Source organism: Nicotiana sylvestris, chromosome 11, assembly GCF_000393655.2.
Source record: "Nicotiana sylvestris chromosome 11, ASM39365v2, whole genome shotgun sequence".
In the NCBI taxonomy this organism is placed as follows: Eukaryota; Viridiplantae; Streptophyta; class Magnoliopsida; order Solanales; family Solanaceae; genus Nicotiana; species Nicotiana sylvestris.
This window is the reverse complement of record NC_091067.1, coordinates 162542258-162560434: the sequence shown is the minus strand read 5'-3', so window position 1 is coordinate 162560434 and position 18177 is coordinate 162542258. Positions and strand designations below refer to the sequence as shown.

At 37.9% G+C, this 18177-nt stretch overlaps 3 protein-coding genes across 3 annotated transcripts; 2 read left to right on the top strand and 1 right to left on the bottom strand.

The window, feature by feature from the left end:
* The first annotated feature begins 898 nt into the window (after window positions 1-898).
* On the top strand, window positions 899-4048 carry LOC104210118 (phytoene synthase 2, chloroplastic-like). Its single transcript, XM_009758926.2, has 6 exons — window positions 899-1265; window positions 1648-1698; window positions 2085-2257; window positions 2356-2591; window positions 2678-2870; window positions 3784-4048. The coding sequence occupies exons 1-6, from the start codon at window positions 938-940 to the stop codon at window positions 3946-3948; spliced, it is 1146 nt and encodes a 381-aa protein (XP_009757228.1). The 5' UTR covers window positions 899-937; the 3' UTR covers window positions 3949-4048.
* Window positions 4049-4924: 876 nt separating this feature from the next.
* LOC104210119 (serine/threonine-protein phosphatase PP2A catalytic subunit-like) lies at window positions 4925-11623 on the bottom strand. Its single transcript, XM_009758927.2, has 11 exons — window positions 11308-11623; window positions 9905-9961; window positions 9170-9253; window positions 8454-8525; window positions 8201-8272; window positions 7995-8035; window positions 7824-7890; window positions 6360-6551; window positions 6159-6248; window positions 5968-6075; window positions 4925-5432 (listed from the first exon to the last, which is right to left on the bottom strand). The coding sequence occupies exons 1-11, from the start codon at window positions 11395-11397 to the stop codon at window positions 5367-5369; spliced, it is 939 nt and encodes a 312-aa protein (XP_009757229.1). The 5' UTR covers window positions 11398-11623; the 3' UTR covers window positions 4925-5366.
* A 4911-nt stretch (window positions 11624-16534) lies between these two features.
* On the top strand, window positions 16535-17914 carry LOC138881931 (uncharacterized). The gene has a single exon (XM_070162236.1). It carries the CDS (start codon window positions 16535-16537, stop codon window positions 17912-17914), a length of 1380 nt encoding a protein of 459 aa, XP_070018337.1.
* The last annotated feature ends 263 nt before the right edge of the window (window positions 17915-18177 follow it).

Genomic DNA, 18177 nt, shown 5'->3' with positions numbered 1-18177 from the left:
CTAGTTTCTGTATTACAAGAAAAAAAAAAGTACATAATTTTTTAAACCAAAGCTTAGTGGTCCAGCTATTTGGTAAATCTCACTAGAAATTCACTCCTGATTTTGACTAAGAGACAAAAGAACAATGATCATGGCATAAGAGAACAATCCATATGGGAATCTTGAGTAACATGGAGCTCTCCAATAGCATTTCTTATTGTATATTAAGCATTCTGAATTAAATATTAAAAGAGTATAATTAATATATATTGTCGACGTAAAAAAATTTCACACTATTCAGTCACCTAAAAGACAACAATATATAACTGTCCAGAAAAGGTGAAATTACATACCTGGAAAACAAAGCACGTTACACACTGTCAATATAAACAACAACAACTATGTCTCATTCCCAAACAAGTTGGGGTCGACTATGCCATGTCTTAAACAAGTTGGGATCGACTACGCCTTAGTTCCAAACAAGTTGGGGTTGGGTATATGAATCCGCACTGACTGTGTTACTAAGTTAAATCGAATATTAAAAAGCATGGAGGAAATGATAAAGTTGTAACCACCTTTGTTTTTTTTTTAAAAGTACAAAATAAGCTCATAAATAGTCTTTTTTCATTGTAATTGTCAAGTTATACAGTCAAACTTCTCTATAATAGCCTCGTTTCTTCCAAATATTTTTGGATGTTATAGCGAAGTGTTGTTATAGAGAACATATATTATAATATAACATGAAAATTAGTTCCGAAAAAGTTTGGCTTTTATACTGAAGTGTTGTTATACAGGGATGTTGTTATAGAGAGGTGTGACTGTAGAACTTTGCAGCCAATAATTAAATTCCTAATAACTAAGAGATATTTGTTAGTTCATTGTTATAAATTATCTCCACAACTATTCTTTAGGCAAAGACTCTCATTTCCTACATCTTCTGTAGTTTGTAAAACAGAAGATGTGTCCAACAATACTTCCTTATTCAGCCAATTCTTGCCTTAGAGCAGGAAATAGAAGATTTTCATCTAAAAAATGCAGAGGAAAATTACCTATAAGAGCTGAAGTTCTTACAGTTGCACCTAAGAAGAAGGAACAAAGTAAAATCCATGAATTATCAGTACAAGGAATTGCTCACACTCATCAACGCGTTCGCGAAGTTGTGTGGAGGCAAACACATGTTACAAATGATTGTTATAGAAAGCCAAGTTTTGATCCTATGTTTCTTGATGAAGCTTATGAATTATGCAGAAAAATTTGTGCAGAATATGCTAAAACTTTTTACTTAGGTTCATTTCTTGATCCCTTCTTTTCAAGATTGACATGTGACAAATAGTATGATATCAAGTTATATGTGATAGATATCTCTTTCTTGTACAATTTATGGCTTCAAATTTTGCTATAATTGCTAATGTGCTATTAAGTTTCACATTTCAAAGTTTTCTTTTTGATGGCTATATGACTAATGTCCTATTACTTTGTTGATGCTATTGTTTGTTTATTGCTCCTTTTTTCTGTTCTTGAGTTGAGGGTCTACCAGAAACAGCCTCTCTACCTTCATAAGGTAGGGGTAAGGTTTGCATACGCACCACCCTCCCTAGACCCCACTTGTGAAATTTCACTAGGTTTTGTTGTTGTATATGACTAATGTTCAATTTGATCATGTTGCAGGAACTAAACTGATGACTCCAGAGAGACAAAAAGCAATATGGGCTATCTATGGTAAGCTATAGTAATACAATGATCTCAAGTTTTAAGCAAATTACTAGGCCTTGATAGGAAGGTGTGGAGGTCGAAAATCAAGGTAGACGGCTAGTAGATAGTCGAGAGTATTAGTGTTAGTCCTGTATTCTATTATTGTTTGGTTAGTACTACTTGTTGTTCTTTTCGTTCCGATTTCTTACTATTTTGTTGTTAGTGCTTAGTGCTATTATTTTTTTCTTGTCTTTCGTGCGCCGAGGGTCTATCGGAACCTCAAGGTGGGGGTAAGATCTGCGTACTACCCTACTCAGACCCCACTTGTGGAATTACACTGGATTTGCCGCTGTTGTTGTATTTGATCTGTATCATGAAAGTTGAACTTAAAATTGTTTTTGTTGTTTTTCAAGTATGGTGCAGAAGGACAGATGAACTTGTCGATGGACCTAATGCCGATTACATGAATAACACTGTTCTTGATGGATGGGAAGAAAGATTAGAAGACATTTTCAACTGCAGACCTTATGATATTCTTGATTCTGCTTTAACTGATACCATTTCCAACTTCCCCTTAGATATCAAGGTACCAAAATTTTCAATATCGCCTTTGGTCTTTTTCAAAAAAAAAAAAACTGATCTTTTTAGTATGTTGATACAAATTTTCGCGTTTATGATATGTAGCCATTCAAGGACATGATAGAGGGAATGAGAATGGATACGAGGAAAAGCCGATATGCAAATTTCCAGGAACTATATATGTACTGCTACTGTGTGGCTGGAACAGTTGGACTAATGAGTGTACCAGTAATGGGAATTGCACCAGAATCTCCAGTTTCAGCTCAATCTGTATATAATTCAGCACTTCATTTGGGCATAGGGAATCAACTAACTAACATTCTCAGAGATGTTGGAGAAGAGTAAGTTCACATTTAGTTCAATGATACTATAATTCCAACTTCCCATTTTAGATTATCTAACCATTTTTGCTCTTGGTCTGTTTTAGTGCATTGAGAGGAAGAGTTTATCTGCCACAAGATGAACTAGCACAGTATGGATTATGTGACGAAGACGTGTTCTCGAGGAAAATCACTAATCAATGGAGGGAATTCATGAAGGAACAGATCAGTAGGGCAAGATTCTACTTCAACTTGGCTGAGGAGGGTGCTTCTCATCTTAACAAAGCTAGCCGTTGGCCTGTAAGTTCACTTTCAAAAAATTACAGTATTAAGTATTCAATTCAGGATAGGTAAAGGCTAATCAAGATTCATGTATATGAAAAACCCACACACAGAAAGTTGTGAAAATAAAGGAAAGGTTTAACTTCATTTTTCATCCTTGTGTGTGAGTGCGTGTTTGTGATAAAGGTCTACCACCAGCACAGGTACCAAGTAACTCTTATCTCTGCCCGCCAAGCTTAGTTAGACGGGAGGAAATCACCTAATGACTTTTGTCACCACTGGAATTTGAACCCTGTTTTCTCGTAGTTTTCACCCACTTCAGTGACTCCTAGACCAAGCTCTTGGGTGCAGTTGTGGTTTTCTGATTCACATATCATTTCATATGCTCTTACAATATGGACATAACCTTCCTGCACTATGTGAACTAAAGTGAAATGGTCAAAATTTTGCATCCATACCAACTCTAGATATGATTCAGTCACTCAAAAGTATCATACAGGTTAACACCACTTTTACTTCACAGACACCATTACTATGACCAAATTATCTTCATGAAAAGTTAAACTAATTTGATTCAATTCAAACGTTCATGGAAGTTATTACTTAAGTTTTAGGTCCCAAACAGGAAACATAAGGATATTCCATTTGTTACGTTGTTCAGATTGATTAGAAGGTCGAAATAGCTAGAACTGAATGCAAAACGTATACACCTAGTTGGTGGTGGGCATCTAATTGGCTATATAATATAGTTAGTGGTCGAAAAGATCCTATCTTTATGTCCCTCTTGTTCTCATGACACGAGCGGACAACAACCATGCAAAGCCTATTTTAATACGAGGATAGTGTGTACCTAAACCTAAAAAAACAACACTTATAATGTCCTGTGTTTACTAAGTCTTGATCAGTTTGTTATATGTTTTCTTGGGTGCAGGTTTGGTCATCCTTAATTTTGTACAGGAAAATTTTGGATGCAATAGAGGAAAATGATTATGATAACTTAACAAAGAGAGCTTATGTTGGGAGGGCCAAAAAGTTGGTAACTTTACCTGTTTCATATGCTAGAGCTTTATCTGTGCCAAGTTTGGCCATTCAATAGACAAAATACAGAAAGTTGTAAGGTGTAAAGAGAATTATTGTATGTATTAATATAGAAGGAAATGCCATTCTCTGCTTGAAGAAACTCCAAATTTGTCTTGAATTCTATGATTAAATCAAGTTATAGACACATGCAAACAAAAGAGTCTTTTATTTATTATGTTATAGAAGATATCAAGCCGAGGGTCTACCGGAACCGCCTCTTTGTCATCTTAAAGGTAGGGCTAAGGATTGTGTACACTCTACCCTCCCCAACAAAGGCAGATCCAGGATTTTAGGTTTATGGTTCCTACAAAAATTTTGAGTTGATACAATACTAACTGAATGAACAGACTGGATTCCAAGCTAAATATTTTTATACATTTAATGAATTTTTCAATACAAATACAGGTTGTAGACAAAAGCTACTGGGTTCACGGGAGTCCCCACCTATTGAATTGAATCCGCCCCTGCTCTCCAGACCCTACTTGTGAGACTACATTGGATATGTTATTGTTATTTTAGAAGATATTAGGCAAGATTCACATAGACAAAACGATTAAATTCGACAATCTTAAATTCAACTCTTAGTCGCAACTACTATCACCCAATCACTAGCTTTTGTTACAATAATATCGTAAAGTCAAAGAGAAAGAAGAACGTCAGAGAATTATTTTCTTCTGGTCTAGCCTTTAAGCGATACGGGAGAATCACTCTTGCATTTTCTCTTTTTTCTTTTTTTTTTATTTATCTTATGTTGTCACTACCTGTCGCCCCAACGATCTTTCAGAAATAGCATCTCTACCTTTTCAGTATAAGAGTAAGGAGGATGTGTATATCCCACTCTCCCCGGACCTCACTTATGAAAATACACTGAGTTTATTGTTGCTCTTGTTGTTATGTACCAATTAAGCAATTCTTTCCATCCCGATAATTGAATCATTTATGACTTAATAGTTCAAAAAAATAAAACAGATCAAATTAAATAGAGTGCAAACTAAGCAAGGTGAAAGAAAATACATTACTCAAGCACCCATTATAAGGTAAAAATAATATCTTGCCTCTACAGAGCTCACACGAGAGATATCGTCTTTCTACAGAGGGGACAAAAATATCGACGAAGGAAATGATGGTCCTTTCTACTAGTAACCAAAAAAAATATGTAAGGAAAAGAAAAAAGGTTGAACATTGTTTGTTGGAAATGATACATGCAGTAGTGACTCCGTTATCGGTTTAACTGTCACTTCACTGCATTTCCATGAGGTTTCAGGAGAACTCTGAGAGGAAGAACACGTCACCTGCCCGATGTACATACTTCATGCAATCGCAGTATCGTGATACTATAGCAGTAACAACTATAGAACTCATAGGAAGCTCACAGCATATAAACCAGTTTAGCAAGAACTGCTGCAATAAAATCACCATGTTTATGCAGCTTGATCATAAGAAGTAATCTGGCGTTCTTCGGGTTACATCTGGTTCCCCTCTCCTAGGAGCTGGTTCAAACTGCAAAAAGGAATAAACAACAAGAACAGTAATCTCTATATTTGAAAACTCTAGTGGGTTGCTTTAGTAGGGAGAGCCCTCCACTTCCAACCAAGAGGTTGTGAGTTCGAGTCACCCCAAAATCAAGGTGGGGAGTTCTTGGAGGGAGGAAGCCGAGGGTCTATCGGAAACATCCTCTCTACCCCAAGGTAGGGGTAAGGTCTGCGTGCACACTACCCTTCCCATACCCCACTGGTGGGATTATACTGGGTGGTTGTTGTTTGTTGTTGTTGTATATATGAAAACTCTCCAACTTTAAACTTTCTATTTACAATTAATGACATGCTCTTTATAGCCATAAAAATGTCATAGCATGTTTAAGACAACTAGTTCTAAGGACTACGGACTACTTTTGGTACGTCTCAAAAAAAAATCTAGTCAAGTACAGCCATATAAAATGAAACGGAGGGTGTAACAGTTATCAAGCTAGAGCATATAATTTGCACAACTAATTGTCTGCCATCTTGGAAAATAGTGGTTCGTAAGAGAGAGAAACCTGAATGAATGTATGGCCATTGCAGTCGTCAACTTCCAAGATGGATGCCATATTCCCACAGCGGTAGCAATAATTAGGGGCACTAAATATGGTAACCACTTTTTGATCCTGTAACAAGAAATTGGTTAAATCAGTCTCTCTTGTATCAAATTTGCACATAAAGTATATATGAAGTATATAGGATTAATTACATGTGCCCAATTGAATCCCTCCATAACCAGTTGGTGTGCTCTCGCAATTAGTTTTAAGTTGTTGGTGTGGTTAAACTGCTCAGATATATCCTGTTAGAACACAAAAACACGATATCTCACAGCTTCATTAGCTCATACGAACAAATAAGAACCACTAGATACATCAGAAAAAATTGAAGTGATGCGGAGTAGGTAAGCTACTTGGCCAAATGTATATCCAGCACCCCTGGGTGAAATACCCCAGCCGCATCGATCATCAGGATCAGACCACAAAAGATCACACATGGCCCCCTCATGTGGAACTTCTTGGACTCGGTCAAAATTGCGAATATTATCAAGAGTTTCAATAGATGGAGACAAACCACCATGGAGGCAAAAAATTTCGGATTCAACCTATAAAGATTGCAGAAAACCTGTCATTACAATTTCAAGACCACACGAATTTCGGAAAACATCAAGTTTAAGGTAAAAACATGAGACTGCACAAGAAGCATATCTTTCCTCCTGAAATGATACAGAGAGAAAACCTACATCCATTAAACAAGCAAATATTTGGCATGTCGGTGGAGTGCTAGTTAGTTCAACTTAAGTCAAAACATGGCCAAAAATAAATTAGTAAGCTTTGTTCCTCACATGACCTCTCCACCAGATGGGGAGAGAGAGGGGGAAGGACAGAAAAGAGCTCTTTGAATAGTTAATTACATGCCAATTAGCAACACGTCTCCATCAAACAAGGATTGATGAATATGTCATGCACAAGCTTACTATTCTATTTGGCAATCAAAATGCGTACAAATTTACATTTTGATAATGTTCAATTTATCTGCTATTCGCTCGGCAAAATATCTCAACATTCTCAGAGTGCTAAATGCAAAATTCACATTTGGGAAAAAGCTTCTCTGAGGTAGTTTCGCCTCATACAAGCAAAACCATGTTGAAATGCATCAAATGTGAGTAATTTAGGTCGCATAGCACTTTAAAAATTAGAATGAGCTCCAAATGTTATTTTGAACCTTGCAAATGTGCTCCTAAATAAGGCCTCCATACAATCTACATATAATGTACAAAAACAGCTCACTCAGCTGCCCAACATATTGCCAAAGCACTAAGAGCTTTCTAAAAGAACATTAATGCCTTGAGAAAATGTAATATCACTTCAACAACACCAACAACAACAATATACCCAGTATATTCTCACATGTGGGGTCTAGTACGCAGACCTTATCCCTACCTAGTGAAGGTAGAGAGGTTGTTTCCAATAGACCCCCGGCTCAAAAAAGGTAGGGAGGAGAAGGAGGAAAATGTAATATCACTTCATTCCACAAAATTCAGGAATAGTCAACAACCTAGCTTATTTGGCAAAGCTAGTTTTTCTTCATCAGAAACATGTGCCCCTCCTTGAGAAAGAAATACATAAAAGCAAGGTATGGGATGCTTAATGCAATTTAGAACACAACGAATTGGCGATCAATTTCAAGGCCATCCCAACATAATTCCATAACAATATTAAGTCTTTGAATTTCCATAGCCCAATATTTAAGCAGCAGCAGCAGCTAAATACATATTAAAGAGAGAAAGAAACACGAAGAGACATAAAAGTAAAGTAATAGATAATAATCGTCTATGAAATCAACTACATAACTAAATTGAGGAAATCATACTAACCAAAGCTGTGAGCGGGAAATAGTCAAATAGATCTGTGAAAGTCTTCCACACATTAGCATTACCATATCTGTAAAGGGCAAATGCAGTCTATCAGTTACACCACTCCACCCGCGAAACAATAAAGTTATGAGACAATGCAACCAAGAAAATGTATAAAATAGGAGGACTCACTTTCGTAAACATTCATCATAAAACCCATAAACCTGAGTAATCTGCAAGAAGAAAACAAACAATCAGATCTCAAAATCTAAACCTGAAGCAAGCCTCAATCCATAACAGAAACAGAATGAACAACTATTTTTAATGCAACTCACTTAGAAAAGGGATCCATTTGACGCAAAATGTAAAGGAATAAATCCTAACATAATTATATATACCTGACGGCTCTCATGATTTCCCCTCAAAATTGTAATCCGCTGAGGATACCGAACTTTGAGAGCTACCAAAAGCTGCAAAAACGAACAAGTTAATATTCAAAATGACACCATCACTAGCAAAGTAAGCACGACACTGCTTTGCCCTAAACAATTGAGATATTGGCGCACAACAAAATCCTCCTACTTCTATCCATGAAGAAGTAATAAATCCCCTCTAACTGCATTTGGAGGTGCAAGAGCTAAAAAATCTCACCGTTACTGTTTCAACAGAATAGTATCCACGATCTACATAATCTCCCATAAATAGATAGTTAGTGTCAGGACACTGCAAATAAAAGAAAAAACAGGACATGTTAGAAAAACAAATTTGACTGCCGTCACCTTCATTAAAGTATAGGCATACAAATTTACCTAAAAGAAAAAGAAGCTAAAACTTATCAAGAAAATCGCTAGAATAATTCATAGAACCCCAATTGTTCGTTTTCCACTTTATAACCTAGCATTTTATAGCTCATTAGCCATAAAAAATCAACAACCTCTAAGAGCTTGTTAATCAACTGACCAGCCATCTCATATGATTTCTAAGGATATTACGCCCTTGATCCTTCCCTTGTATATGGTTTTGTTTAGGCCTCGGCTTATGTGAAGGAGCTAAATTACAGGCCCATCCTCAGAGAGAGAAATTGATTACAGTAACAAATATATACTTCAATAGTTATATATGCACCCTTGTGTATCTCTAGAAACCATATCGATAACAATTTCCCCTTCCTCCTTCAGCGCACGGGCGCGCGCGCACACACAGAGCGAATCTTTTCCAACCAAATAACCAACATGTTTTCAAATGTTCATCGGCCATAGCCACCAAAAGAGGAAATGAAAATTAAAAGACAGTTGTTCTTGGCAAAGCATAAACCTAGTGGCTAGTCCCATTGAACAAAAACCTGAAAGGAAAAAAAGCGCAGGTACCTTCCCACCAATACGGAAAAGCTCAGCAAGATCATGGAATTGCCCGTGAATATCACCACATATAGTCACAGGGCTTTTCACAGGCTGCAACAGGGAAAGTTAAAACCATTCAATATTACAAATGAAATAATCATGCACTTTCTAAATCTTTCTAATAAGACACAAATGTTAAACCTGAAAGCCTGAGAGTTCTCAACTTGATAAGAGAATAATTTGTTTTTAAGTTCAGTCTCTCATACAATGAATCAGTATGATCTTGTGTCAGATATATAAATCAGATTAGGTACTGTGTTATGCATATTAGGGTAAGCTGAAGCCTCAGTTACATGCTTGTGGACCCAAAGCTTCAACAATCTAGAGAAAATAACAAAATTTTATTAGAATACACCTCTCTTTGCATCTCTCATACACCTATGTTTATAAAGTTTTACACCTCCCATTGCAATGATGTGAGAGAAAATAAACAAATTTTGGTAAAGAAAGAAAACAAACACAAATTCCTTCTCAAAAGATAAAACAAACACAAATATCCCTGCATAGACAGATCACGACCATCTTTGTTACCGTGTGAAACTTGAAAACAAAGTGATTAACAAGCATAATCGGTGGGGACGTCTTAATTCAAAACAAAAAGAGGAATTTTAAGTCCTGAGCAAGTCCCTTCCTCCCCTTCCAAAAAGGAAAACAAACAGTCCCAAAGAAAAAGAGAAAAGGCAATCTTTAAAAGTACAGTACCTGCACATTGCTTTCATTCATTAAGATCTCCTTTGCTTTCCCGCATAATCCTCTTACCTAGTGACATTAAAATAAAATAGAAGTAAAAAACCCGGCAGGTTAATAAATGTAACACCTTTTTTTTTACATAGCGAGAAGCCTTATAAGAAAGGCAAATTAAGAAAAGACTAGATGCAACAAGCCTGCCCCAATTCCAAGAGATACCTCATTATCTGCATCACCATGACAAGAGCAGCCATAGACATATGCTCGAATGTTGTAAGCTCAAAAGCGTAACAAGTTCGATTTTGAAGAATGTTCATCGGGCTATCCCAAATATAAGTTTTAAAATCAAGTTTAGCAAAAGAGCCAAAGTGATGCTACAAACTTCTATTTAGACAACTATCTTTTGGCACGATTAACCACTGGGCACGCCAATCTATCAGCTCACAGGAATAGAGAAACGTAAAGATGGGAAAGACAATTACTAGGGCAAGATTACAAGTTCTTGAAGAAATAACATGAATCACTTGCTGATTAAGAAACACATTCAAGTATTTAAGCTTAAACACAGTTAGAGCAAGTTATCATTAGGATCTTGGATTGCCTGAAGAAAGGAGAATCAAGACAAATATGAAGAAAAAGTAACCTGATGAAATGAACCATTTGTATGTCGAAAACAAATTGTAGCTTTAAGGGAAAATAACAAGAAGATCAAACCAAGTTTTCCACTTGAATTTGTGGGGGGGGGGGGGGGGAACACATTGAAGCTCTAGTAACAAAAATACATTGTCTTGGAATATTTCACTGCTTTACAGCTATAGTTTGTATGGAAAACCATTACACAACTGAAATTAATCAATCATTCATAAAAAAGGTTCAATTTTTAAAGCTAAATTACAAACTTCACCAAGCATTTTCTTTTATAAAACTATACTCAGTATGGAGACAACAACAACAACAACTACCCAGTAAAATCCCACTAGCGGAGTTTGGGAAGGGTAGGATGCACGGAGACCTTACCCCTATCCCGAGGAGTAGAGAGGCTGTTTCCAAAGTCCCTCCTCAAGAAGACAGAAAATACTCAAGTACGGAAATTACCAACAGAAAAAAATAGGGAACTGAAATAATTTCAAATGTTGAAAATTACCCATTTATCAATTCTGAAGAACAAAACAATCTGATTCATATAATTTCCTCATCACACCCAAAAGTTCCAAAAGGGGAAGAGAGGGGGGGGGGGATACCACACAGATTCTCGGATCAACAAACAAATCAGGAAATGAATAAGAAGACATACAAAAAACACAGAGAATAATCAAACCCAGATCCAAATATCTTCCAAAATTCATTAAGAAAAGCAAAACCCATTAACAAAAACAGCAACAACAAAAATTCAAATGGGTAAAAGGTGAAATTTTTACCTCTTGTTCAGATAAGGGTTTGCACTGCATGAGCTGAGCAATTTGCTCATCAAGATTTCCTTGAGATGACACCACTGGATCTAAGCTCATTTTTTCCCTTCTGGGTTTGAATCTTTACTTCACAACAAGCACAAAAAATACAAAGATAAGAACTTTACCACAATTCACAGCAGAAGGGGAAATGGGGGTGGTGGGTTTGATTTGGTTTTTTGTTGTTCTTGTTTCAGGTGCTATACGACATCGTTTTCTCGGCTCCACTCAAGAGAGAGAAAGAGAGAGGAGTGAGTGGTGGTGATGGAACCAAAGAAGGGGGAAATGGGAGAGAGCCCTCTTTGGCTTTAGTTTTGTTCGTTTACTTTTTCAAGTAACTATTTCTCTCTTTTATATATTTTCATATATTAATTAATAATATACATAATATATAAATTATATATACAATCAATGTATTATTTTTCTATATATTGGCTAGTGATTATAAATATTTTTGATTGCCTGGTCAAATATGTTAAAACCCCATTTTCACTATGTATATGTTATATTTGATTTGGGTTTTCAACTCTAAATTATATTTTGTCCGTATAAGACCTACAAAATAAAAATAAAAATTTCTACTAAGATTTTTTTCATTCTCCAACCTTAAAGCTACTTGAGGTCGAAACCAACGTAGAAAAAATATTAGGTTAAGGTCGAGGTCGAGCACTCAGATCAGCCCAACGGCTAGTTTAGTGGTAGGATATTTTTAAAGGAATATTCCAAAGAATATTCTCTACGCTTGTACTTTCAGTTAGGTGAGGAAAAATGTCTCGTATAAGTAAGAATAGAGGGAGTAGAGGAAGATATGTAATATTCTATATGATAAGCTCTCTATAGAAAAGTTGACTCTCAAGTAACTACAAATATTGTCTTTACAAAAGATTCGATTTGTTGTTGTTCCCAAGCTTTCTCACATCAGATCCGAGAAAGCTTTCTATATTCTCATGTTTGATTGTCTTACATCATTGTCAGAGTGAGAATCATCAACCTCATTCAATATTTGGGTGAATCATTCTCTCTATTTACATTTATTGTCATTTATCATATTTATTGCTTGTCATTATTCCCTTGTTCATTCATAACAATATCATTAAACACCCTTTTGGTATTTAATAGCCTTGAATGCGGTTTTTATATTATTGATATTCGTCAATCTTGGATCTAGGATTTATTATATTTAACTATAATTTACTCATTATCATTTATTTAATTAGTTTAACAAAAAGGCTTAACACTTTTTGGTCAAACAATTTGGTACCGTCTGTGGAAATTTTCTAGTTAAAATTTTAGTTTCTTCTAGATCTAAAAAAACGCACAAAACTTTGCAAAATCTCGTATGTTTGCACAAATCTGACATGGCAGGAAATGGAGAGGAAAAGAGAAAGACGATAGCCGATCTCACCGCCAATCTCCTGAACACCATTAACGAAGTAGACGAAGCGGAGGGTGAAGACATAATACCAAATATCTCTCTCAAGCGGAACAACTCACCTCCACCTCCCGACAGCGTTACGACCTCGCACGGAAAGGGCGTCTCTACGTCCACGACAGAAGAGGTACCACCGGTAGTGAAAAAGTTACTTGAGGCATGGTTGACAAATACGCTAACCGGCTTCCTCGATAAGCTCGCTCGGAGGTCGAATAGGGAAGACACAAGAGCTGGTGTCGCATCAGCAGCTGAAGAACAGCACGCTCCCCCCGCATCAGGTATTACTCACAATATTAGTGATGCAGGTAATGGCACCCTCACAGCCATTTTGAGAAAAATGGAGGAGATGGAGAACGAGAACAAAATGCTCCATAGCCAAATGAAAGAGCATCAAGAAAGGGTAGACAAAATACCAGGTGCCCCAAAACTTCTAGCAAAAAGAGACGTCGGTCGGTTTGTCGAGTAACTATATAGCGACAAGGTTGCACCACACGCCATACCAAAGACCTTCAAAATGCCACCATACTTGAAAATATATGATAGTACGACGGACCCAGAGGATCATCTGACCCACTATGTCACTGCAATAAAAGGCAATGACCTCGCAAAAGAGCAAGTATCATCCATGTTGCTGAAGAAGTTCGGAGAGACCCTAACCGGCGGAGCCCTGACTTGGTACTCACAATTACCTGTGTGCTGATAACTAGGAATTTTAGCCTATTATTTGCACTCTTTTGCTTAGGTTTTGGATCGAAAATGCGTAAAGGTATTCTCGAAAACTGATTTAATGTGCTTGCTTGCAGGGTTTGGTCAAAATGAGGCAAAGAAGCCATAATCAACTCATGAAGGAGTCAAACTTGCACAAATCCAAGGCTGGGACTGGAGCACTGACAGCGGCAGAAAAGAGCGGCCACGTAAAGACTACCTCTGACGCGACCACTATTACGCGGTCTATGAAAGTGAGATTTAGAGAGGCTGTTTTTGAGCTCAAGAACCAACGCTGACCGCGATGGAAAAGCGCGGCCGCGAAATCTATGGCGCGATCGCGGATGGATTTTTGCTGAGAGCTTATATCAAGGTTCAGAGACTCTACATTTTTTTGCTTAAGTGAAGAATGTGGTCCGCGTCCAAATTATGTGGCCGCATCTGTTTCTCACGCGGACGCGGTTGAAAATGCGCAGTTCATGAATTCAAGATCTACCCAAGCCCAGTTATGAAGAAACTCGGACCGCACTCATTATTCCGTGGCCACAAAAGATCAAGCGCAGATGCGGTCAGAATTACGCGTCCGCGAATTCTCTGCAGGGGCATTTTTGTCCGAAAATTTCAACTTAGTATAAATAGACATTTTGACATTTTTAGGTCAAATGTTGTTAGATAGAACACGTGAACAACTAGTTTTTACCTTTTTGAGTAATTTTAGAGTAGATTTATCTTCAATCTTTAGATTTGATTATTATGGCTTGTATTTCATCTTTATCTTTAATTTTATAAGTAGCTAAACCCATAACTAGGATTGTGACCCAGCCCTAGTGTGGGTATTTAATAGGTCTTGAATTTTAAGGCTTCAATGTGTATGAGTTAGTGATTTTTAGCCTAGTTATTGCTAGAACTATTGAATTAATGGTTGCAAACACTTATTTATGTCTTTATGACTTAGTCTCTACTTGAGAAAGAGGGACTAAGTCTAGGAAAACTAGGCTAACAAGGAATTGGGGTAAACTCAAGAAATTGATAGCCCCAATTAAAGGGTTAAACTTAGAGATAGTAATACCCGACTTGAGCTAAAATCACTTGAAATTGCATGAATACCCATTTGGACTTGAGAGGGCCAAATTGGGAAAAATACTCAAACTACCGAGAGGTATAGAGTGAGTACCCGAGTGTGATAGCTATATTACGACCCCAATTAATCACATGATTGCCCTAGATTCTTGCTACCCGTTAGATATCCACCTAGGCGGAAGTCACTATCCTAGTCCCTTTAAATCTTTGAAAACAACCAACAAAAATATTGTACTTAGTTTTAACTATTGCACGTTATAGAATAAAAGTAGAAGTAGAAAACAAAACCAACCATTTGTGGAAGTACAATTAAGAGCAAAACTCGCATCTCTACTCGAATATAAACCTAACTCCAAACTTGTTAACTCCTTGTGGATTCGCTCCCAACCTTTGTTGGGTAAAACTGCATCGACCATCCTTGCTACTCAATAGTAGTGCAGGTTTGGAACCGATAAATTTTTGGCGCTGTTGTCGGGGAGTTAAACGGTTTTAGCTATATCTCCGAGTATTTGTGTGTTTTATTTTTTTTTCCTTCCGATTTTCTAATTTGTTTGTGAATTGCTTTTAGGTACAAAATGGCTCTTAATAACGATGCTCCGGAAATTTGTCGTTGCGGGAGGAGGTAGATGATGATAATGTGGATGAGATTCAACCCGAAAACAAGCACAAAGGAGAGGCCAACCGCCTCATGATAATATTCCAAACCCTCCCCCACCTCCAGCAAGGGTAGCACACCGGGTGTTGTCCAACGAAGGATACGCAAGTGCAATAGTCCCGCCCCATATTAGGGCGGGCAATTTCCAAATAACCAACATCATGCTTACACTCTTGGAACAGAAGGGTTTCTTCACCGGAGCTCCACACCAAAATGCCTACAAGCATCTCAAGGGTTTTGTTGACACATGCTAGGGGAGCAAGCAAACTAACGTTTCTGAGGACGCATTGAGATTAAGGCTTTTCCCATTTTCTCTAAGGTGGAAGGCTTTAGATTGGCTTGAAAGGTTGCCCAACCATTCCATCACCATTTGGGATGAGTTGGCTGAGAAATTCATAGCAAAGTTCTTCTCGTTGGGATATATGGCGACACTAAGAGATGAGATCTTTGCCTTTAAACAAGAGCCAAATGAACTACTTCATGAGATTTGGTAAAGGTATCAGACGATGGTTAAAGAATATCCGAACAATGACATGATCGAAGCCATGATCCAACAAACATTCTACCATAGCATCAACACTACCAACCAGTGTATAGTTAACCAACTCGTCGGGGGAAACTTCGTGAACACACCTTATGCTAAGGCGTGTGATATACTTTATAAGATGGCGGATACTTCCTCGGCGTGGCAAAGTCGAGCTAATGTGCCACAAGGTGATCCCAATGTCATTAACCTACACAAAGAGCTTCACGACCATGGTCAAGCAATAGCCGAGTTAACTACGACCATGAACCAGTTGGCCAAAGCTCAATTGCAACAAGTTCAAGGGCCAAAACAAGTAAATGTCATTGAAGGGGTAAATATGATGGTCAACAAGAGGAGACAAAAAGGTCAACAAAGTCAAGGAAATCCGGATCAATTTGAGCAAGGTGGTAGTGGTTATAATCAAGATGATGTGTATGACGATCAACGTGAAGAGGTTCAGTATGTGAACAACTACCAAGGACAATGGGGCAATGCTCTAAATCAACAACAACAACAGTGGAGATCCCAATGAAATTGGGAAAATCAAAATCAAAAAGGAAATTGGAACAGTGGAAACAACAACAACCAAAGCAACTAGGGGAACAACAGTCAAAATTGGGGCAACCAAGGCAACTGGGGTGACAATAATAATAGCAATTGGGGAGGCAATAACAACCAAGATGGTTGGAATAATAATCAGGGGAACCGGGGGTCGGGCTTTCAAAGGCCTCCGATGTATTAACAACCTAACAACCCGCCTCCATATCCATCACAATGTCCTAGTTCGTCCAACAATAAGATGGGATGGATTGACACAATGTTTGAGCAGATGATAAAGAAAAACGCCGAATCTGATGCCCAATTGGCGTCCCACAATACTTTTATCCACAACTTGGAGGTCCAACTTGGCCAAATTTCTCAAGCTTTGAATACTCGCCCTAATGGGGTACTACCTAGTGACATAGTAGTAAACCCGAAGGGAGGAAACAATACAAGTCATGCTATGGCGGTGACCACAAGGAGTGGTAGAGGTGGAATTACTAGTACCTCTAATGCAAGAAAGGTTGTGAGTAATGATGTGTTGGTGCAAGATGATGATGAGCAAAGCAATGATGTGCAAGTGAGTAATAAGAATGTGCATGAAAAAGTAAGAATTGACATTGATGACAACGTGGAGGAGACACAAAATGATGTGAACCCGTCTAGGGAACACGTGATAGACATACCGAAAATGGTAGTGCCCAAAGCCAATGCTCCTTTGCCAAGGCCTCCTCCACCATATCCTCAAAGGCTTGCAAAACAAAATAATGAGAACAAGTTTAAGAAATTTATTGATATGATGAAAAGTTTGTCCATAAACGTGACTTTTGGTGGAAGCTCTAGAACAAATGTTAGGATATGCCAAGTTTATGACAGACTTGGTAACAAAGAAAGATCTATGAATTGTGAAACAATCAAGATGACGCATCAAGTGAGCGTCATTGTACATTCCATGGCCCCAAAGCTAGAAGACCCCGGTGATTTTACAATCTCGTGCACTATTGGTAGTGCGGATTTCACCAAAGCTTTGTACGACTTAGGAGCAAGCATTAACTTGATGCCATATTCTATGTTCAAGACATTGGGAATTGGGAAACCAAGGCCCACATCCATGAGGTTACAAATGGTGGATAGGACAATGAAGAGGCCATTGGGGATAATAGATGATGTGCTAGTTCGGGTCAACAATTTCATACTTCCAGCAGATTTTATGATACTTGACTGCGAGGTTAACTATGAGGTGCTGATCATATTGGGGAGACCTTTCCTAGCTACGAGGAAGGCTTTAGTTGATGTGGAAGCATGGGAGCTCACCTTCCGGGTGGGTGATGAAAAAGTTGTGTTCCATGTCTGCAAGTCAATGGGGCAGCCCAATAGCAAGGAAGTATGTTCATTTGTGGATTTTGTGACCGAGATGATTGTTGAAGACACCAATGATATGATTAATGTGGAAAACCCTTTGGAAGCTGTGTTGTTGAACCATGATGTGACGGAGGATGAAGACTTGGTGGAATATGTCAATGCTTTGCATGGAATGGGTTCATACACATATGAGCCCTATAAACTTTCCTTGGATCTTGAGAACCGAAAGATTCCACCAACAAAGCCTCAATCGAGGAGCCTCCTGTATTGGAATTGAAGCCTTTGATTTCACACCTCAGGTATGAATTCTTGGGCCTTTGTTCAACTTTACCTATCATTCTTTCTTCATGCTTAACTAACGTGCAGGTAGATGTCACCCTTGCGGTGCTCCAAAAAAGAAATAAGGTAATTGGATGGACTCTAGCTGACATTCGGGGTATAAACCCCGCCTTTTGCATGCTCAAAATTATACTAGATAATGATGTCAAACCCTCCATAAAACATCAAAGGAGGTTGAATGAGGCCATGTAAGAGGTCGTC